This window comes from Orbicella franksi, chromosome 14, assembly GCF_964199315.1.
Source record: "Orbicella franksi chromosome 14, jaOrbFran1.1, whole genome shotgun sequence".
In the NCBI taxonomy this organism is placed as follows: Eukaryota; Metazoa; Cnidaria; class Anthozoa; order Scleractinia; family Merulinidae; genus Orbicella; species Orbicella franksi.
In genome coordinates, this window is record NC_138158.1 from 15386054 (window position 1) to 15409440 (window position 23387).

At 38.5% G+C, this 23387-nt stretch overlaps 2 protein-coding genes across 7 annotated transcripts in view; one reads left to right on the forward strand and one right to left on the reverse strand.

Moving 5' to 3' along the window:
* The window catches only part of LOC145467319 (von Willebrand factor D and EGF domain-containing protein-like), a 104042-nt gene extending 88726 nt beyond the window's left edge, over positions 1-15316 (reverse strand). For all 6 annotated transcript variants that reach the window (XM_081450863.1, XM_081450868.1, XM_081450867.1 and 3 more), the window contains exons 1-5: positions 14643-15316; positions 13605-13661; positions 13027-13325; positions 11886-11978; positions 10512-10829 (exon numbers count right to left, since the gene is read on the reverse strand). In XM_081450863.1, coding sequence (XP_081306989.1) covers positions 10512-10829; positions 11886-11978; positions 13027-13325; positions 13605-13661; positions 14643-15120 — 1245 coding nt within the window. In that variant the 5' untranslated portion in view covers positions 15121-15316. The remainder of the gene's footprint in view (positions 1-10511; positions 10830-11885; positions 11979-13026; positions 13326-13604; positions 13662-14642) is intronic.
* A 2390-nt stretch (positions 15317-17706) lies between these two features.
* Positions 17707-21258, forward strand: LOC145468517 (integrase/recombinase xerD homolog). Its single transcript, XM_081452256.1, has one exon. It carries the CDS (start codon positions 18653-18655, stop codon positions 19634-19636), a length of 984 nt encoding a protein of 327 aa, XP_081308382.1. The 5' UTR covers positions 17707-18652; the 3' UTR covers positions 19637-21258.
* Positions 21259-23387: the final 2129 nt, after the last annotated feature.

Sequence of the window (23387 nt, forward strand, 5' to 3'; positions counted from 1 at the left end):
CGCATATGAACATCACTGCATCTAAGTCAAAAACGGCTGAGTCATTTGAAGATAGTTGCTTGCTTTGCACTGCGCCAAAATATTATGTTTGATCGATTGCTGATCATTGCTGATAAGCGTGTCGGCGCAGCACAATCTACAGCCGTTATTTGTTCGTCACGCAATGCTGTCACGGCATATGCTGCACATTTTGATCTATTTTGTATAGAACACTCTCAGGATAAGTGAAACAATTTAATCATTGTTCATCTGTTTGTTCATATATATGATAATGTGTGTATATTTATATAATCGTATTCTATAGTGTATGAGGCCTCGGTCCAAATCACGTTTGTTGTACGTTCTGATGTTTCAGACAACAGCTGATAAAGCTAGTGCCTGTACTCACTAGAATTTTAGAAAAATCGCCATAAACAAATTATAGATCAATATAGCAAGAACTAGCTGAAATAAAAATAGGAAATCACAACGTGTCTAATTCATGAGAAAAACAGACTAAATTTAATTAGTAATTACGTGGGTAAATAGCCCTGGCCATGCCAGCTTATTTGGCGTGTTTTGTTTGCTTAGTAACGAGGCATTGGTATGTTTGTAACAGAAAATAGAGGACTTTTGTCAATGCAGTCCAAAATTATTGTCATTAGAATATTGTAAATAAGACACCTATTGACTGGGTACCTCCGCGGCCACCATTTGGTCGTTCCGATAAGGGTTTCATTATTGTCTTTACCCCTATTAAGCGGCCACCCAAAATTTAAAAACTTTGTTTTGGAAAGGGCGATGGCAGATAAGAGTCTGAAATTGAAGGTGCATGACGAGTGATAATTCAAACACACGTCTATCATGACTGTCTTGAATTGACTCCATGTTCACCAAGAAATTTATAACCCGATAGTGAAAAATTAAATATTCAAGGTACACCAACCTCTATTTAAGCGGCTAGCCCCATTAAGCGGTCACCACCCATTTCCCCGAGAGTAGCCCACTGTATTACATGTAAACCGAAAATAATTGCACAGCGCGAAAAGACCTAGCTATGAGTTTAGCGTTACAGTATTACGCAGGGCATGTAGATAGCGGTGGTCGAGTAAAAGATAACAGGGGCAATGGTAAATTATTCATTCTTTTCATTTCTTAATTTAATCTCTTCCTACTCAACACGATTGTGTGCTCCCAGTGGTTCCAAGCCTTACGGAGCCTTATGTATTAGGATAGAAATTGTCCTACCTCTACCCCCTAAAATGGGATGACAGCATTGCGTGACGAACAAGGAACCGCTGCAAGCAAGGATCCAAGCGATCAAACCATGATGATCAAACGTAATATTTTCGTGTAGTGCAAAGCAAGCAACTATCTACAAATTACTTAGCCGTTTTTGACTCAGATGCAGTGGTGATCATATGTGTCGAAAGAGGGTCACAGATTCATGGTATTCGACCATTAAATAAGTTGACGGTTGGCGATGCAAATCGGACGTTATGTAAACAAAAGCAAACTTCTGCTTTATGTGTGACGAATGGTGAGAGAAACACGTCAAATCGGCTTTGGGCCTGCCTTTTACAGCAAATAAGGTTAGAACATTTCGAAGTTATCAGCTCTGCGTCTATTTCAACTTAACATAGGTCAAGTCATGTGGCGCATGCTAAAATATACGTCTAACCTGTAAATTGAAATTTGACGACGGATGGTCAAATATTTGCATTTTTAACGTTCTTTGAAAAGCTCTCCCGTCACTCACAATCATTGGCCCAAAGAAATTTTTACAGGAATCTGTAGAACATCCTTCTGCGATTCAACCACCTGAAGCTTAATCCATTTGAAGGTTTCGCACATGGTGAAAATTAATTATATTCACGAAGTACTTTTACGTGAATGAAATACATGTCTTCGAAATTTAATTATTTTGCACTCAAAACGACAACGCAACATACCCTAAAATGAACCCAGTGCACATTTAAACATTGCACAAAAATATTTGAGTGTTTTAAAGACGAAAGAATGATGAGGTTTTGCATACGAGGCTTTCAAACTTGTTTAATAAAATGGTGCGTCAAATGACGATTTTAACGGAATTTGATAATTTGCCTGTTTCTTTGAAATAAAAGGGTATTTTGCCAAAAAAAAAACTGTCCAGTAGTTTTTGTCATGCCCTAGCCTATCTACCATGAAAATATGAGCGAAATCGAATTTTCGACACTTGCCGAGTTATTTTCCATTTTTATGGACAGGGACTCTTAATTGTATTTACCGATTTGCCCATAGCAGGTGAACACGCAAACAGGTCCGCTTCGTGGCGCGTCTGAATTTTTAGGAATTATTTTCAACAAGATACGTTTTGATGGAGAAGTAGACGCACGCTTTTATATGATTCTCGAAGAATATCCCTTTGGAAACTGAAAATGATTTGCTTCTGGGTTCGCACAAGACATGTTTCTGTTTTGAGAGTTGCCATCGAGAGAGATCTAAGTTTAAAACACATAATTACCAAACGCATATAGATCTGTGCCAAACGGTTTGTTTACCTCTAAAAAAGTTCTAAATATAGAATTCTCACGGCTTTCGAGCTGTTATTTTTTAAAATCGAACTTTTCGATCGCTCGCCCGATAAGCGAAGCTTGCACGTGCGAGGCTCCCAACCTTTTCTTAAATTCGCCAAACCTTATTACGTGGACAAACTCCACTCGATTAAAATCTATGCAACTTTACACAGATATGTGCAGGAAAATGAGTTTAGGTCTTTTGAAGTGTATTGTATAACCTTGAGCGCTCACTTCGTCAAAAAAAAAAAAACTTTGAAAATCAAACATTATCTACAATTCGGCACCCAAGTAATTAGGACGCATGTGTTTACCTCTGCCGAAAGTGAGTCATTTGCTCTACGTCATCGGTTGAAAAATTGGAAAATGGAGAGAAATTGCTCGTTTCAGCGGCTAGTTGGTGGCCAATGCGGTCGAGACCCTCGAAGCAATTACGTCCAAGATTTAGTTCCCTTTCTAACTTGTAACAAAGACATATCACGCCACAAAAGCTCTGTCATATAGACTTTCTTCTTAGAATCCATCACACTGAGATGCTGCAGGGGATTTATATAAGTTTGCGCTCTGCAGGACATTTGCTTTCCGGCCTGCGTCCGGGCAATTTTTGTTTTCAAAATCTTCCAGTCCCCCCTCCCGTCCCCCTCTTTTCATAAAAAATAATGGAATGGGCCGTCCTTTACCCCAAATACATTTTGTTTTCACTCACTTTAAATTCAAAGTTAGCACAAGAGTGGGGTAGGGGACTAGGGGAGGTGAATAGGGTGTGGCTACGAACTCTTAGCTATTTTCCATTGCCCACTAAGTTCAGCAATAGCTTAGTGCCCTAAGGAGAAAAACAGAAAGTTGTCCCGTTTTAACTTGAAAGAAAAACGTATTTTGAGCGAAAGCAATTGAGTGAATTACTGTATTAAATATTTGAAACAAAAGACATGAAAAGGCCTTGTGTCTGTTTATATCATGATGGAAAATCTTAATTAAATTGTTGCAGTGGCCATGTAATGAACCGTTAAATGCATTGCGTGCAACACCAACAAGAAAAAGAAATTGTTTGCATAGGAAAACTTCTTTTCCCCTCCCGCGTCAGAAAAAGATTAATCACGTGGTCCGGAAGTGACGAAGGAAAGATTGCGTTACGCTCACTAGACCGATTTACGTCTCGCGCTTAGGAATTTCTTTTATTGTACAAGAAACCAAGTGAATATCAAGAGGTTGCTCACTGAGAGGTAGATATTGCAATGTATGGATTGATTTTCCTGAAAAGTGTTGCACAAGCTTAACCTGAAACCAGCATACAAGCTCGATGTCAAGATATGACCCTAAATTATAAAGCGCGGAAACAGGAAAGCAATGAAAAAACTAACTGAGAACTTCAAAATTATTTGCCTTCAGACACCCATTTGGAAGGTAAACCGTCATCGAAGTATTATCTCAGGTTTACTGGGTAGTTTTAATGGGAAATGGCAGGGTTTCTCAATGGTTTGCTCAGAAAGCGAGTTAAGGCTAGTCGAATTGTTTACATTTCGTGATTAAGGGCCCATTAACCGATCTTTTCGAGCCGCTGCTAAGGAAAAGTTATTCCCATGTAACCTCATCATTTTTAGTTAGATCAGAGTTATTTGGTGTGTTTCAACATTTTCATGATTAGTAACACTAGTGATGACGTCATCAGGCCACGCCCATGGTCATGTGACTAATACTGAAAAAACGCAAAGGCTCCCAGGCAGATTACTTTATCGGGATTTTTTCCATTGATTTAATATTTTAATTTAAATCCTCATTACGCTATTCATAGACTTTGCTTCATTTTTAAAAAGTCAGATTTTGAGAGAATTTTAAAATAGTAAAAAATCCGTAATTTTCTGAAAAAAAGCATGATTTTGACAAAGGAATGCATATCTATCTTTCCAACGTTGGCTTTAATCGAAATCCGTCGGAAAAGGCTGGATTTAATGAAAAAACGCGTTTCCTTTAGCATTTAAAGAAACGGGAAGTGCGCCCGATATATATTGGAAGTTACCTATCAGCGCGTGCGCAATTTACATTACCAGCGCACTTCGGTAAGATCAAACAAAGCCACAAGGAGTTAGTTTTTCTCTTTCTGTTGCTCTTGTCTTTCTGTCTTAATCTTATTTTGTCTTTGCTTGTACTTTTTTTACTTTGCATTTTGTGAAACACAAAGAAAAACATCTAAATGTAGGCGAATTTGCAAGTTATTGAGTTGTTTTTATTTTCTGCGCTCAGGCTGACGTAAGTAACCGGAAGTGAAATTTCACCTCCTTAGCAACGCGTGCGAGCACGCGCATAAATCGGTTAATGGGCCCTTAAACAAAATCTCTTCGAAAGGTCAAATTGGGTCATTTTGCATGGGGCCACTCGCCTCAGAAATGACTTTTCCAAGAAAAAAAACTCTATCACGTTCAAAAACAGCTCTTGCACTTGCTAGAATTAAATTTTGAAAGAATTCTACATAATACCGAGTATGTTTTGAAATGTTTGAAAACGGTATGGAATTTTGGATTTTCAAAGTCTAGAAACTTCGGTTCTTTTCGCTTGCTCTCCAGGAATTCGGAATTACAATTTTAAGTCTAAAATATCATCAAAGCAGCTTAGCAATACCTCCTAAATAAAATTATAAACTAAGGAAAACCATAATTTGCTATGCGCCTTCACGCGAGTTCGATTATCTGATCGTGAAATTTGACCGCATGTCTGTGATGTTTCGGCTTCACGGGTTGTCGACGGTTTTTCGTAATTTTCTCAAAAATATAAAAACTCTAGAACCTAAGATTTATATCACGATTCTTAGCATACAGTTAATATGTTTCTTCGCGGATGTTCAGACCATCAGGATCTGAATGTTCAGATCCTGGATCAGAATGTTCAGATTCAGGATCAGGATGTTCAGGATCTGAACATCCGCGAAGAAACATATTAATTGTTTCTATTTGTTTTCTTTTATTATGTTATTTTACCGTATGTTTATCTTTCATTTACACTGTCAATTACTTTCACGTATTTCCGGTATTACGCAAATATCGGCTACATAAAAACAAGTCTCAATGTAAAATTTTCATTGTACCTGAAGAAGGCTGGTTTGGCCAGCCGAAATATAGTACACCTTCAAAAAATCATCCTACGTTGTGTCGGTTTTTGCTTTTGTGTTCTTCAACAAAATAACGTCGAAACGTCAAGTTATAGCATTTATTTTTCTTTTAAAATGATTTCTTTGTAACCGAGTATCCTTTGGGATTTGAGGGACAAAAGAAACTTGAAAATTTAGTCCTGAAATCCTCGGAGACATGCTAGAATATTGATACATTGAACGTGGCCTATTACCTGCCCGTTTTGTTGAACACGTCCATTTACACGAGCGGGAAGCATTTTTTTGACCAAAAGATTAAGTATAAAGAGCACGTTCTTAGTAACTGATTCTTCGTAATATGTCCTTGAATCTCCCAAAACCCTAATAAATTTGAGACTTGTCATATTGTCAGATGGCGATCCACATAAACAATGCCTTATCTCTCCAGAAACACTTTCTTCCTGTTCATGCATGCTCACATGCCAGTTCAGAATCTTAACAACGAACTAAAGTACTGTAGGTACTTTCACACCGTATCAAATTGGGGAAAAAGCACAACTTTTGCGAAAAAACGGCACCTTCTTGAAGAATCCAATATGGCGGACGATGCTCCAAGGAGCGTGGTAAATGTATGCATGCATAAATTTGCGTGTACAAATGTGACACCAAAACGGAGGAACGGAGCCCATTTTATAACTCATCCGTCATACTGCGCATGAGTAATGAAGGAAAACTTCGTAAAGCTATATCCTTCATGGTGAAATAAGTAACCTCGTCGCTTTGGGCGACAAATTAGCGTAACATGTTTAATCGAATTTGTTGAGCTTGCGATTGTTGGTTGGCTAATTGGCTGGCTGGCTGGCTGGCTGGCTGGCTGGTCTATTGGTTGGTTGGTTGGTCTGTTGGTCAGTTGGTTGGTTGGATATTTAAACACGGTAATTTTGATCAAATTTTGATCAAGAGGTACACGTGGCGCCAACGGCTATCCGACATACACTGTAGATTGGACTTTTTTCTAGTAAGCCAAACTTCCATTTGCAATATCACTCAGGCAGACATTATCCCAGGGTTCAAAACTGATCATTCCATGATTACTCTAAGTTTATCTTTACACTCAAACCCCAGAGGAAATGGCTTTTGGAAGCTGAATACTTCTTTACTATCAGAAACTTGCTACCTAGATAAAATCAAGGCGGCAATAGAAAATACTGTAAGCGAATATGAAAATGATGAGACGGTCAACCCTATCTTACTTTGGGAAATGGTAAAACTGAAAGTGAGAGAGAAATCAATTTCTTACGCGGCATCAAAAAAATCAGAAAGAACGAAAAGAGAAGAGGATCTAGTAAAGTCAATCGCGATTTTAGAAAAACAACTTGACAACGGAAACAGTAGTGAACCTCCAAGCCAGAATGTTATAGAAAAACTTAACACCCTAAAGAGGGACCACGCAAAAATAATAGAATATCGGGCCAAAGGTGCAATCCTTCGTTCAAAGTCTCAATGGTATAATGAAGGGGAAAAGAATACCAAGTACTTTCTGAACCTTGAAAGTCGACATCTTAAACAAGGAACAATAAGTCAATTGAAAATTAACGACACTGAATTTGTCACTTCCGACGTAGCAATTTTATCGGAATGTGAATCTTTCTACAGGAGTCTTTATACTTCCAAGGAAGATGACGGCCCCCAGTCACTTTTCTTTCAACAAGTTAATGAAACTGTGTTAGGGCTCGAGGAACAAGAGAGCTGCGAGGGTCCTTTGTCTGAAAAGGAATGTGCTGAAGCTGTAAAAAGCATGGATTCGGGCAAGACGCCTGGTTCAGACGATCTCCCAGCCGAATTTTATAAAGTTTTCTGGAAAGATATCTCCTCCCTCTTGATCTCCGCGCTTAATTGCGCTTTAGAATCTGGCTGCCTCTCTATAACACAAAGACGTGGTATCATTAAACTAATTCCCAAAAAAGACGCGGAACTCTATTTTGTTAAAAATTGGCGTCCAATAACTCTCCTGAATACTGACTATAAGATTGCTGCAAAAGCTATTGCAAATCGTATTAAATCAGTTCTCCCAAGACTTATTAACAAGGATCAGACAGGGTTTATGAAAGGTAGATTTATCGGAGAAAACATCCGGCTCATAGACAGTATCATTCGCTATGCCGCAGAAAATAATATTCCAGGCTTATTACTTTTTGTCGATTTCGAAAAAGCTTTTGACTCACTAGAGTGGTCTTTCATCTACGAAAGCATGCGCTACTTTGGTTTTGGTCCATCGATCATTAAGTGGATAAAGGCTCTTTACTGTAAAACGGAAAGCTGTGTTCTGAATAACGGCTGGTCCAGTAATTTCTTTCAGATCCAAAGAGGTGTTAGACAAGGTTGTCCCCTATCTCCTTATTTATTTATCCTTTCAGCGGAAATATTGGCCAAAGCAATCAGAAACAATGTGAACACAAAAGGTATGTGTTAACAACAATGAAATTAAAATTAGCCAATATGCCGACGATACTACACTGATTTTAGACGGGTCAGAACAAGCTCTTCTCTCTGCCTTTAGCATGTTAGATGAATTTAGTAAAGCCTCCGGTCTGAAACTCAATGAGAAGAAAACGGAAGCCCTTTGGATCGGTTCTAGTGTTGGAAACGACAAACTTTCTCTGCCAGGAAAGGGATTAAAGTGGCCGGAATCCAAAGTTAAAACATTAGGACTGTGGCTATCAGTCGAGCCTGAAATAGCTGCTCTGCTAAACTATGATGAAAAGGTGGAAAAGATAAGGAAAATCCTTAGCTGTTGGAAGTATCGTAGACTGACCTTGCTGGGAAGAATTACTGTTTTGAAATCGTTAGCCGCGTCGCAGTTAGTTTATTTGCTATCTCCTTTGCCATCGAATTACAATGCTTTAAATCCGATCAACAAGCTGTTTTATCAGTTTCTTTGGAACGGAAAGGGAGACAAAATCAAACGCAAAATTATGATAAATGATTATTGTGATGGAGGCCTAAAGATGATTGATCTTAGTTCTTTTAACAAAGCTCTAAAAACAACATGGATCAAGAAATACCTAGATACCACCAATAACGCAAAATGGAAAATTTTTTTTGATTTGGCTCTAAAACACTATGGTCGTGAAAATATTTTTGCTGGCAATCTAAATGTTAAAGACACCACAACGTCTATTAAAGCTACGGATGCATTTCTCAAAGAAATTTTGGAGGTCTGGGCGGAGGTCAACTTCGAACAACAAATAAAATCCCAGGTGCAGTTTCAAGAACAAAGCCTATGACACAACTCTCTAATTAGAATAGCAAACAAACCAATATTCTTTAAGGACTGGTGTGCAAAAGGAATTACAAAAGTGAAACATTCACAAAAACCAGGGAGCAGCAACTCTCTCTCTTTGAATGATTTTCAATTAAAATACAGCTTAAATGTCTCTCCTCTTAAATATTATGGGATAATATCGGCTGTAAAGACCCTCCGTAAAGAAGTGGATGATCATGATAATAGTCAGGAGTACAAGCCTTTTTGCACTAAGCTTTTAGAGACTAAAAGCTCACTCGTATACAAAATTCTGACAAGAATCAAAGGCGAAGTTCCAAAAAACAGCCAAATGAAATGGCTTCTAACTTGTAACTACTCAAGAAATGAAAATCTCGACTGGAGCTCAGCATACCTTTTGACATCACGATGCACCAGGAGTACCAAACTGATCGAATTCCAGTTTAAATTTTTACACAGACGTCTAGCAACTAATGACTTTCTATATAAAATTGGGCTTAAGGCAAATGATAATTGCACCTTCTGTCAAGAAGGCCCAGAGTCATTAATGCATCTCTTCTGGACATGTCACGAGACATCTAACTTTTGGAAAAGAGTATCAGAATGGCTGCAAAGTATAAAACTAATGCCCAAAACCTCCACACTATTAAACATTACAGCTTTTGGTCTGAAACTGGAAACGTCAAAATTTGCACTTCAAATTAACTATTGCCTTCTTTTAGCTCGACGTCATATCTGGGTAGCCAAATCTAAAGAAATGTTCCCTAGCTTTGACCATTATCTACGCTTTCTGAAATCAAGGCTCGAGTTGGAGACAAAAAGCGGCGATATGGAAAAATGGGAACCTCTTGCAGAATATATACCTACTGATAGATAGCATCACTTCCTCTGAAGCGTTAGCAGCTATCAACTTTGCCAACCATCTCGTACATACGCTGTCACCTACGAGCTTTTCACAGCAATCTGCTCTTTATCTTCGCTCTCACATACTAGTAATGCTATACGTAATCAACCTAACAATACACTTGAAACACTTGTTTCGTTTTCTTCCCTTTGATACCATCTTCATTGTTTTTTTTTCTTTTTATTGTAATGTGTTATATTTATTTTTGTGAATTAAAAGGTGCTGTAAACACACACACAAAAAAAAATTTTATCAAAAATGACAAAACATGGCACTTCTGTTCTTCCCAAAAGCCGTGAACTATAATGATTACAACTAAGTTTGTTTAAAATATATACATACCAGTTTCCATCAATATAAATACGTTAAGTATCTATAAACGAATCTTACAAGTTAAGTGTTATGCTAAAAGTCGATAGAGAGATTGAGAGATATAATCTCCAGAATGGTTGTAATTTTTAATGTAAATTTTTTTTTTTTAAAGTACAATTTTATGAATAGCTGTATTTTATATGTAAATGCTGATCGCCAGTTAATACCAGTGATCCAATGATCACTGATTGGCCTTTCAGGTCAAATAAAGTCTTCTATTTTATTTATTTAGATTCTAATTTGGATGGATGGATGGATGGATGGATGGATGGATGGATGGATGGATGGATGGATGGATGGATGGATCAACAAAAAACATACATAGTTACATACCCAGACCGTCGGTAGACCAAAGAATGTCCAGAAGACGCTATCTTTACCGTTGGTAATCTTGGGAGTGATAACAACTTTTTTTTTCAAACCATAGAGCGTTGTGCATGTGGCCCCAACCTTAACAGTCACTGGAGTAGTTCCTTTTAATTCGACGAAGCATTTATACTTATTAAGTAACCACAGCCCATCAGGGAGATAAAATGTCACAAAAAGGTAGGCACCGTGTCTATTTTGTCTGATCGGAATCATTGGTGTTAAGGTAAGTTCCTGATAAAAGGGTTCCTCGCATTCTGAGATTATAAGTGTAGAAGGAGTGACCTAGTAAAAAAAAGAAAGAAAAACGTGTATTTTGTTTTACGCCTGTCCAATATTGGTATGGAAATCTACTGTAGTGGAGATGTTTTCAATGGCAGTTGTTAGGTTGTTTAGAAAAAAAATGTAATATTAGTCAATAGCCCAGTGCTAGTTATGTCACAAAGGAACAGAGCTAGTATTTCTCGGTGTGTCTTTGTAACAAAGCTGATTGCTTATATTGTAAATAAGAGTTAAGATCATTATTATGGTTAAGGTTTCAAACGAAGAAAGACGCGTACGGCATAACAAGAGGACAAAGCTTAGGCTTAGGTTTAGGCCAAGGCTTGCGCTTAGGCGTGCTCTAAGCTTTACCTCAGAATTGTGCCTAGGCTTATCTTTGAGGAAAGGTTCATGGTCTGGCCTATTTTTATGTTAATCGCAATTATAACAAAATTCTCGAATCGGATTGGTCATCAGCAGCCCTGATTTGAGCCTTACTTGGACAGTTGCACACGCCATGCACTTGTAATTGGAGAGTTGTACGCGTCATGCCTAAGTAATTGGACAGTACGCATTATGCCTGAGTAATTGGAGAGTACGCGTCATCAAGTGCGTGCTAATTGCACTTGAATGGGTTATCTTTTTCAGCATCTAGCTTAGAAGTTGAATATATTGTCCTGTCCAATAGTTTATACCATTGTCATATTCTTCTCGAATTTTGTTATAGTTACGATTAATTAGTAATAGGACTTTGTGTCGTACAATTCAGGGATAATCGTGATCTTAAATTTTGAAATTACTCGCTCGACTACTCCCTGAATTGTACTCCACTCAGTCCTATTGCTATTACTAATGCGTATTGGTTACTTTTCTGATTATGGTAACTACGCCTATGGCCATGGCTATGGTTATGGATATGGCTAATGGCTATGGCTATGCTCAACTACGCCATGGAAAACAAAAGGGTCATTCGCATTTTCGCAACCCAAAAATAATAATTATTAAAATACAAACACAGCCATGAACACTTTGAACATCAATGCCGAGCTATTTTATAAGTACACATACATCACTACCTACCTTTATGCCAGCGAAAAATGGCTTAACAGGCGTCACAATATCAGACCAAGGATGGTTCAAGGTAGTAAATCTTGCTTTAACTTTGCAAGATATCTGAAATTACGGCCATTCAGTTATCCATCAATCAATCAATCAAACAATCAATCAAAAGTTGGAAGATATTCTCCGACTCAGCGTGTTCAAAAAGTTTTCAAAAGAAAGGAAATGTTTAATTTGCTAATTCAATTCCTGCTTCAATAGTGCAAGGATCGGATTAAGGTCCGGGGTTTGTAAAACTCCTCACCCTTTTGTTAAGCAATATCCAGTTACGCAAGTTTTAATTTTGACGGGGTAATCTCCTGTTGTGGAGACATTGAAACTTCTGAGACAGGGCGTTTGAGAAACGACAACTTGATGAACTTTATGTGACGTGGTGATCTTATTACGCTGATCAAAGCTTTAAGACGGAATTCGACAGAAGTTTGAGTAACAAGTGGACAAAAACTTTGTACCAAGATTATTTACATCGTATTGCAAACTCCACTACGACTGTTTCAAATATCTTCTCAAATTAAAAAAATCATTTCTAACAACACCCAACGTCGAAAACAAATGTTGAACTTCGTATGAATCACCTGAAAGTACTGGTGAAATGAAACTAATGATGAAATTTTACCTGCATTTGCACAATTTCTGTGAACTTTGAAGTTTGTTTTCTCTCGTTCCCAAGGGAAATTGTTTTCTGTGTTATTTCAGGCAACTATTTATATCTTTAGCTTTAAGAAAATGTAAAAAGGACTGTAAAATACTTAAAATTATTCTAGTACCAGATTTTTGTCCACTAAGAACTGAAATTGCTCGATTTTCTATCGTATTTCGTCTTAATACTTAAGAGATTCCTGAGAGCCAGGGTGAAAGCTCAAGAGATTCCTGAGAGCCAGGGTGAAAGCTGAGGATCAGTAGCTGCTTCTTCTTCAGTGTAAGCCGTTAAAATACAGATTGGGATAAACACTGTTACCTCAACGCTTGCTAATGTATTGGCTGTAAAAAGTAAAACCTGTAATATTGAATTCGATTCCAGCCGCACGTCTACTTAAAGGCCATAAGGAATTTCAATTTTAAAATTGTCCATTGCTCTTTTGAATTACCTAAAAATTCTTACCCATTGTCCAGGCTCATAATAGAAACCACTTCCTTTAAGAAGTGAACGGATTTCTCTTTCATTTGGGCATGGTTTATTGTTCTCCCTTTGACCTGTTGCTGGCTTACAGAACGGTTCTTCTGTAAATGCTGTTTTCTTTCCGTCTGCATACCACTCAATTTGATATGTAACATTCTTCCATGCCCTTATTGTCTTGTCGATAGGCACTACACAGAGCAGAGAGACTGCTTCCTCTTGAGAATCCTTGACTTTTATCTCAGGACGGCCCAGGTAGATGCTGGATATTTTCTGTGGTGCAACTAATCGAGAAATACAATTATTCGAAAGTCTATTGTATTAAACAGGGTGAATACTTTGAAGGAAACTTTCATTAAACTCTTGAGAAACTTTCTTTAAACTTAAGATTTAATATTGAACTTATTTAATACTAATACTAATAATATATTTATATATTGCAATAATGTTGTTGTTCCTATTTTCAGAATAAACTACTGTTATAAAGTTATTTCGTAGAAACACGTGTGAGTCATTTAACCGAGACTTGTTTTAACGAAATAAGACATTATCAGCTCACTCACCATAACATGTTGCTAACGATGTACCCCTTTGTCCATAGGGACAAGGTATACCATCTCCTGTAACATAAACAAGCGTAAGTGACGTAATACTGGCATGTATACATTAGCGTTTTTTCTCGTGCATTTTTACCATTACGATTACAATCTCATCTTTAGCCAAGAACCTGAGACGTATCCAAAGACAACAAAGTATCCAATCATCTGTTCCCTGTTTCAACAACGTCGTTAGTCTAATGAATGCACCATACCTCTTTTATCGTTCTACATCGTTAAAAACGGATTTAGAGTTACGGACGTTAGGGTCTAATTCATTGTAATTAAGGGATCTGAGACCCAAGAACTATATTTTGAGATTTCTAGTGGCCTCATATCTTACTACGCCAATAATAAACATTGCTACCAGTATGCTTTTCGACAAAATTCTATATGGTGTGTCTCAGTAAAGCGGATCCAATAAGACAACAAAAAGTCAAGTAAAAGTTAGAAATACAACGGACCGGAATTTTAAGTAAATTTGAAGTTTTACCCGATGATAAAGATGCCTATAATACACTGCAATGTCCCGAGATTTGTAACCATTTACGTTTTATAAACTAACGAAGGCGACGGTATAAAAATCAATTCCCTTCACAAATAGATTTGCTTGTTGTACACACTGCCTCCAATAAGCCCAGAAATGGTTAAATGATTTAAAATGAGTCGCGATTATCTCGAGCTCTTAGTCGCAGTTAATATTTCGGCCAAACAACGACCCGAGCAACCCTTTTAATGGTGAGATATAAAAGTCCTAATGCTCTAATTACGGGCCTCGCAGTTCTATCCTCGGATTTCAACGTTGTGGAAAAAGACAGACAAACAAACTTCGAGAAATGTGCCAAACCGTTCAGCGTGATTTGCTCAAAACAAAGTGGGATATGAATACTCATGAAACTAGGAGGGATATATTAATTATTTTGCTTTGAAAAAGAGTAAAAGATGATGCGAGGTGTTACATGGTAAAAATTTTAAACAGTTTCCATTCAATTTACATTTTCTTACCAGCGCAGTAGGCGACGTCACATTGGTAAGTCGGTTGAAGATAATAAACGAAAAAGTCAGGATTTCCGGAACAGCGCTTGACGCTTACGTGGAACGAAAAGCGACAACCATTTCTCCAATTACGGAAGTTAACACAGGCTTTGATGCTAACCACAGGATCAGTAGGACTGGCGGGATGGTTGCCAGTGGTGCCATCTAGCCAAACTGGAGATTGGGTGCCACAACGGTTTGTGTTCACTTTGTTAGTCGGCATCTGTCCCCCGACAAAGCTAGTAAAACGGTACCATCCAACTGCAAGATCCTTGTCACACAATGCAACTTGACCTGATTTCCACTTACTCTCCACGCTGCGCCGAGAATTATCCATCTCTTTGTGATTTGGCCTCTGACAGCAGTTGTTGCAAGGTTGTTGGCCATATGAATGCGAAAAAACGAATACAAGAGTCGTACATTTCAGAAGAAACCAGCCAAGACTCATCTTTGGGCAAATGCTTAACAAACGCTTCTCTTGCTTCTTCTACGACAACAAATTTCCTCTTTCCTCCAAAATAGCTATGCGTCTGATACGATTGTTATTTTGCGATACCCAAGAGATAATACCTTTTGCGTCTCAATAGCTTATCGATGATGTTCTTATATCGTCCAAAACAAAAAAGTCCAGAGGAATAGCTACAACCTTGAAAGGTGACACCGATAGCAAAATATCGACGTAGGCCTTTACACAAATATCCGGATATTTTTTGATATATTTAGAAGTTTCCGAGATATTTAGAAAAATTTAGAAAATTTTAAAATATTTAGAAAATTTTGGGATATTTAGAAAAATTTGTAGCTTTTTTTGGCTGTTTTCCAGCTTTTCCTCAGTATTTTCTTAACAGAATACTCAGTTGTATAATTCTATGCTAGAAATAATCCAGTTTAAAGGTTTCCCACGTGACACTTTGCATCCAATGTGCTTTATTTCCATAATACTAGTGTAAACAATCTCTGGCATACTTTTCAGCTCCCGCTGGGGAAAATGTGGCCTAAGGCATTCAAAATCGGCTTATTTTTAAAACAAAAATACGAGATATTTCGAGATATTTAGAGGATCTTTCGAGATATTGTGAAAATTTTTTCAGACCCTTAGACAGCTTTTTGAGAATTTCCGGAGAGATATTTAGGCGATTTTACGTGATATTTGTATAAAGGCCTATATCGACCTCACCACTTCCTTTCTCTTCGCTGAAACCAGGTTAAAAGTTCACACAAATTCGAACAATCGGGGCATTGCGAAGTTTATTCACGGATTTCGCCTCACAGGATTAGAAGAGAAAACAATGACCAAGTAAGAAAAAACAGAAGAAAAGGAAAGAAAAGAAACCAAAGAGCAAGGTCCATTGAAATCGGAGACTCTAAAGAGCATTGGTCATGTCATGCTACGCAGTCTAAAACTGCGTGTGACGAAGAAAGTTTTAAACAGTGTCACCGATATCATGTTAGTATCAAATAAGTATCCTTACTATCCAACTGCAGCGAATACAGTCCAAATAGCAGTACAAATATACGGTGATAGTGTACAGTTATTCGTATAGTAGCAAACCTGTTTGCCGGACAGGTCGGCAAGCGCACGCCAAACTGTCACACTCTCCCTCTTTCACTGATAAATTTATTAACTACAGCAGTTGGATGATAAATCTCTTATTAGATGTTTTGGTGTGTAGTTTCGCTGCCTATTTTTACTCGTTGTTTGTGATTTGACTCGCCCTACGGGTTCGTCAAAACACGGCACAACTCCTAAACGTATACAGCGATATTACACACCAAAACATCTAATAAGCAATTAGATTATGAGCTCGAGATTTCTATCGCGGGATAATTGACGAGGGCGCAGCCCGAGTCAAGTATCTCGCATAGAAATCGAGAGCAAATAATCTAATTAATTTAGTGTAAATCTACTAGTCGTTCAAAAATTTTATCTAAATCCTCTTCACAGACACAAACACGACTTTGAATCGCCTTGGCTTTGGGATGTTAACTGAACCGTAGCAACAACCATATTTTCATTGAATTTGTTGAGTAGTTCCATTCGTGACAGACAGCTCAGTCTTTATCCGCTCGAATATTGTTTGGGATCAGTGGAAAAGTACTCTGAAGTCTCTGAAGGCAAGATCCGTACGAGCGAGCCTGAACCAAGGAACGGCAATTTATGTAAATAATGTCAACTTTATTCATCAAGGGAAATATACGGTGGCCCATATCTGCAAACGCAACAAACAATTCTTGAAACACAACACACTATTTTTGAAACACAAGTCAACATCTGTGAAACACACAATTATCGAAACACAACACAAAATTATCGAAAAACGACACAAAATTATCGAAATACAACACAAAATTACCGAAACACAACACAAAATTATCGAAACACAACAAAAAAAATATCGAAACACACAGAATTATCGAAACACAACGCAAAATTATCGAAACACAACACAAATTAAAATTAGTGAAACACAACACAAAATTATCGAATTGAGGGAGAATTGATGTGCTGCTATACAACGCATAAACCCATACTTACTAAACCGCTGATATGTTACACGCCTCTCAAACTCCCGCCATTTTTCGTGACCATTTTGCTTTCGCGAAATGTTTTGTGCTAGCTGTGGAGCTGTTTTGTCATGCCAGTACCACGTCTCGTCTGCTCAATAAAGTTAAGCCCTGTTCGGCGGGCTTAGTTCTTGGATGGGTGACCAAATACGAATACCCCATGTTGTAATAACTTGTTTTTCTTTTTCTTTTTCTTTTCTTTTTTGTTTTTTTCTTCCCTTTTCAAGGCGATATTAAAGACTGCAGAACTCCCAGCCTTGTGTAATCTCGTTTCTTCGAATTCTACATGTTTTTATCAACTATTTGTTCCTCATTTCGCCATGTCCGTATTTAGGTGTATTTATTTACAATATCGTATAAATAAATAGCAGAACACGTCGTTCGAATTCTCCTAAATTCTCTTGACTGTTGATCGTTTAAAACATTTAATCACGGCTTGAATCATTCGAAAATATATACAGCTCATCAATTTTGTGACTTTCGATGTCTTCTTTTTCGGCAATCGAGTGGGAAATGAGCTATTAGAATTTTTCCGCGGTTTGGAAATTAGCGGAAAAATATTCTCTCGTCGGTATGAACTCTCTAGGGGTTTTGAACAGGGTATTTAGGAGTGGTTTTATGCTAATTCGTCCTCTTGGTGCTCTTTTCTGGAGGTGACTCGCTTTTATTTTATTTTTATTTTTACTCTCTTTTTCTTATGATTTATTCGTTTATTTATTTATTTATCATTTATTTCTATCAGGGCCAAAAATTTAGGGTTCGTTCATTCGAGCTCTAGATTCTAGGGCCTATTTGTGCACGAGATGTATGGGACCACAGTGCCCGGTAGGTAGGGCTTTTCTTGCTCCCTAGGAATATGGGATCACCTGTGCCTGAACTTTAGGTTTTTTACCCCCGAAAAGTATGAGACGTTCTGGGCTTATATTGTTAGGGAGATTGCTTGCCCATGAGTATGAGTGGGACCATCTGTGCCCGAAGAATGGGGCCTTTTTTGTGCCCTAAAAATTCAGGAACTTCTGTATCTAAAATGTTAGGGCCGGTGTGCCTACATGAGGTATGGGACCATCTGTGCCCAAATGTTAGGGGCCTTTGTTTGCCCTTGAGAATGAATGGGACCATCTGTGCCCCCCTTTTGTTTTTTGCGCCCTGGGAACTAAGGTCTTTCTGTATCCAAATGGTTGGGCTGTGTGCCACCATGAAGTATGGGACGATCTGTGCCCGATATATAGAAGCTCTTTTGTGGCGAAAGTGGTAGCTATTTGTGTAGCCGAGACGTATTTTTTGGGCTCTTTCTCGAGCCCGTTTATGTCTTTTTTGTATTGCTATTACCTTTTTGTTCACGTCATGTTTTTCTTTGTTATTTTGCTAATTTGCTTGTCAGTTTTATTTTGATTTTAGATGTGTTTCAATCAGAGATGTGGACCGAATTCTTTGCCGCTATCCCCGACCATCTCCAGCCCTTGGTTAGTCGAGTCCAGGAAACCGTGCTCGCTTCCAGAGCCGATGGCACTATTCGCACTTACCTGGCTGGTTTTAGACGTTGGAAGTTTTGGGCGTCGTCTAATTGTATTCGCCACATGCCCGCCAACCCCTTTCAAGTTTCAGTTTACCTGCAGTGCCTAATCCTGGAAGTTCATTCTCCTTGTCCAGTTCTTAATGCTGTTTACAGTATCGACTGGGCCCAACAGCTGGCCGGTTTGCCCAAGGTCTCGGTGCATCCTATGGTTTCTGCCATGGTTAGCGCGTCTCAAAGGATTCTGGGGAAGGCTAAATCGAAGAAAGAACCCATCACTCCTGAGATGCTGAGGGCGCTTGCATCCTCCAAGATTTCAGATAAGTCTCCTTCCTTATCGGATTTGAGAACAGTAGCTTTATGTCTCATAGGATATGCTGGGTTTTTTCGTTTCAGTGAGCTATGCTCTATTCGAGCTTGTGACATAAAGTTTTTTCCTACTTATGTGTCCATATTTTTAGAGTCGTCCAAGACAGACCAATACCGTGATGGGGCGTGGACAACAATAGCGCGATCAGACCTGGAAACCTGTCCCGTAAAGGCTTTAGAGCAATACATTGCTGCCGCTGAAATTGATCTTAGTGAGGATTTACCGTTATTCAGAGCCCTCTTGTCTCCTCGATGTACATCTAAAGTTCGACGTCAAGGCTTAAGCTACAGCAGAGCCAGGGAGATCGTTAAGGACGCTTTCAAAGACATTACTGACGTTTCCTGCATAAGTCCTCACAGTCTCAGGGCCGGAGGAGCCACAGCTGCCGCCAATGCAGGCATCGCTGATAGACTTTTTAAGAGACACGGTCGTTGGCAGAGTGAAAATGCCAAAGATGGTTATGTTAAAGACAATGTTCAGTCCCTACTTTCAGTCTCGAAATCATTAGGAATCTAATTTAATAAGACCGAGCCCAGCAGGTCGGAGGGTTTCTATCCATAGGGCTGGGGTTTTTCCTCTGCATTACCGCAGCGAGCGCGGCGAGGTTTTTTCATCCTATGGATGCTCGTTGGTACCCTCTTAGTTTTTCGCCTAGATTTTTCTCGTGACCATATTTTACTTTCCCTTTGTAGATATTTGAGTCCTTGTCCGTGCGGCCTCCAGTGAGCACACGATAGCAAATAAAGTTGTGTTTTTATGATCTGTTTTGGCGTTATTGCTGTTGCGCACGGCTGGAATATGTGGAGAGTATTTAGACGAGAGTTATATAATTACAGGTAGCTTTTATTTACAAAAACGTTCGTGCGAAAATTTATTCAATGTAAAGATATAAGATATTGAGTGCTTGTGTCAGAAATTCAAAGAACAACTAACTTGACACGGTGCAAGCGACCGTAAAACGGCCTTAAACGGCGGATGCTCAAAACCCGGGGAAGCACCTATATGAAAACGGGTCAGGGATGCTCGTAGTCTCAGGTACAAATCAAGGATTCTGGTCTCTCTTAGGGTGTTGACGACGAAACGTCACCATTTTTAGCTGTCAAACTAACCTTTAGGGTGCACTGGAAGAAATAATAATTAAAAGAAACGCTCTCATTTAATTTCTGTTTTTAGGCTTGATTTTCGCTGATCTCTCGAGTACGCGAGTCGGGTCTACAAGTGCGCGAGGGATCCTTTCTTGAACAGTGGCTAGTAATCGAACCAGAAGCTTATCGCCTTGACTAGGTGATATGCTTGTAATCGAACCTATTCCGTTTTAAGTGTCATTGTCTGAGAAAGTGTTCCAGGAGCCAAAAGTTGTGGTCAACTGATTTGGCTGAAACTTGGCACAGAAGTTGGGTGCAATGAGGTATTTCAAAAGCCAATTTGGCTCACTTCTCTGACTTTTGGTTTTGGAGTTTCAGGGGGGGTCTCATTTTTTGCCCTTTGAGCACCAAAAACCCAGCCTTCCAGGGGACATTTTGAAAGTGCCATAGAACCCAATTGGTAAACTGTGCTTCCAAATGAATTTGACCATGAACTCTACTATAATAGAGCTTTCATTTCATACATGTAACTTTGTCCTCGAGGTATTGGACAGAGAGGAGCCTTGGGCTAGAGTTTGGCAAACATTGATGTCAAAATTACAACCCAAAATTGCCATTTTTCAAAAACTCAGTGTATCTACCTGCCTTCTTGCAGAACTTCTGTACCTATACCATTATTTACGTTAGTGACCCAGTTATCAGAATCAGTTGAGAAAAATTTGGCTTATCAAAGTTTGTTGAATTTTTGCCACAAACACTCTATGCCCCTCTAAGGACATTCAAAATGGAATTTTGAGCATAATTCATGCCATAAACAAACCAAATTGCTGACATGAAACCCTTATTCTGTATTTGGCGGTGAAAATGAATTGTTAAAGCCAAATCAGTTTCATTGTTCAGAAATACTGTGATTCTTACCGTACATTTGCTCTTAAAAGACCAACATTTATCCTACAACAAAATGCGCAAGTTAACAACATACCGTGTCTAACGTAAGTAATTTAGGATTGAGGGGTGTAACAAGTTCACTAGCATGTGTCCCCTCCCCACCCACTACCCCCCCTCCCCTGTCACACACACGTAGAAAACCAGAAATCTACTTTCTAGGGAAAAGTTTGAGTAAAGAAAGTGTTAGGTGAGATTAGGTGTTAGGTAGATTTTGAGACAATAAAGGTAGATTTTGAGACAATATTAGGACTTCATAACGATGCGAAGCAGAGTCCATATGCGGGAAAACATTCTCTAGCATGGTGTCATTATGAAGTCGTAATACTGTCTCAAAATCGAATGTATTTTTTATCGCGATTCATCTATTTTTGTAGAAAACAAAAAATGTTTAATCAATTAATCGAGCTTCAGAATACAACGATAAATCTGAGATAGGTTTCAAACTGGGTATAAGATTCCTAAAATTATGCCACCTCCGTTTACATACTAAAATAACTAATTATCATAACTAAAGATAAGTGCGCGCTCTGATTGGTTTATTTAGCGTCTACTATTTGCCAATGGGTGTACGCTGCTGACGTGTGTGCTAATGTTTACAAAGCGAATCTTTTGACTGACATTGTTTCCAAAGTAATGGCCGACATTCTTCTGCCAGAAATGCGAAACTGTCTTCACAGTTGTCTGAAGATGAAACTTAATCGAGTTACTGATGTGCAGTCGGTTGTCATGAATGAATTTTCGCGCGCTTGTTTTCTCTTGTCATGTAAGGCTACACCAACATTTTTTTGTGATGTAGCTCAATAAAAGGACTTCTGTTGTTCCAATGTCTCAATGTTATATTATAAAACAAATGGTAAACGCCTTAGCGTGCACTATTGATTTATGGATGTTCTTGGGAGGTTTGCTAAGCACTCAAGAAGCTAGAGTCGCACGAGGCTATCGCCTCGTGCGACTCTTAGGCTTCTTTCGTGCTTAGCAACCTCCCGCGTGCATCCATAACTCAATAGTGCACGCTATGGCGTTTACCATTTGTTAATTTTAAGGTGGCCGAACACAGTTTTCGCGCGCGCTTTTGCTGATGCAATCCAGCGTGCGCACAAGGATGGCAAAAAACAAACATGCTGTCAATAGAGCGATCATTTTATTTACTCAACACCCGCACTATACACGCATTGTATTGATGGCTTTGGTTTTCTATTACAAAGATATGTTAGGAAAGGTAACGATGCAAAGAACCCAGCAATTCTCAGCTTTTTCTTTGTTACCGAAAGAACCCAGTTAAATGCAGCGCATGCGTAGTAAGTCAAAAGATTGCGATGAATGAAAAATTGCACTCTCGGAAATACGCCTTTTTCTCGAGAACCACTCATTAGAATTTCACGAAATTTGGCACGAAAATACTTTAGGAAATAACTGACTGGAGTGTTGAAAATAATTGAACTTTAACAAAGGAAATTCTAGATATTCCAGTTAACCGTCAGCAAGGGATAATTAAAGATCTCTCTGTTAAATTATTAGCAAAATGGTGTTAACTTGTGAGAATCGTTACAAGCTTGTTGCATGCAAATTATAAAGAAAATCTAATGACTAGATTTTCCACAAATAAACAAAACCGATTTGGAAGGCCTGTTTATATTTATTCATGTTGCCATGGCAACGGCACATACGTCAGCTTAACCATCAAAAAACCAAAGTTTGTGTTGTTAACTTGCTTGCGGCCATTTTTGACAACCGAGGGATCAAGGGTTTTAGAGAAAAAGGTGAATAAAACACAGGTATCAAAAACTGTGTTCAGCCACCTTAAGTAATTAAAAAATGTATCCAAATAATTTTTGTAACCAAGAATTTTATCCATGAAACAAGGCAATTTCTCGCTTAAAATGTCAACTTCATCGAAAATCTTCGATGCAGCATGTTTGCAAAGATTTTTCTTCGACGAAACCAGCAAATATAGGAAAACGGTAGAGTTTCAAGCTCGAATTGTGATTGCATGATAAGCGTCTGTACAGGTAAAGCTGAATGTAAACAAACAGAGCAAGCAGACGAAAAACAGCCTTCAAGTTATTCTTATCGCTAGCTGTTTTTGGTTCACGAGATTGCTGCAATAAAATAACTGTACTTTTACCTTTCAAAGTTAGGATTTTAGTCAACCCTTTTGCCCTTTCTATGAACAATTTGTTGAATGTTAGTTTCTCTTCGCAAGAACCCAGTAAATTACCTCGGGAAATCCTCGT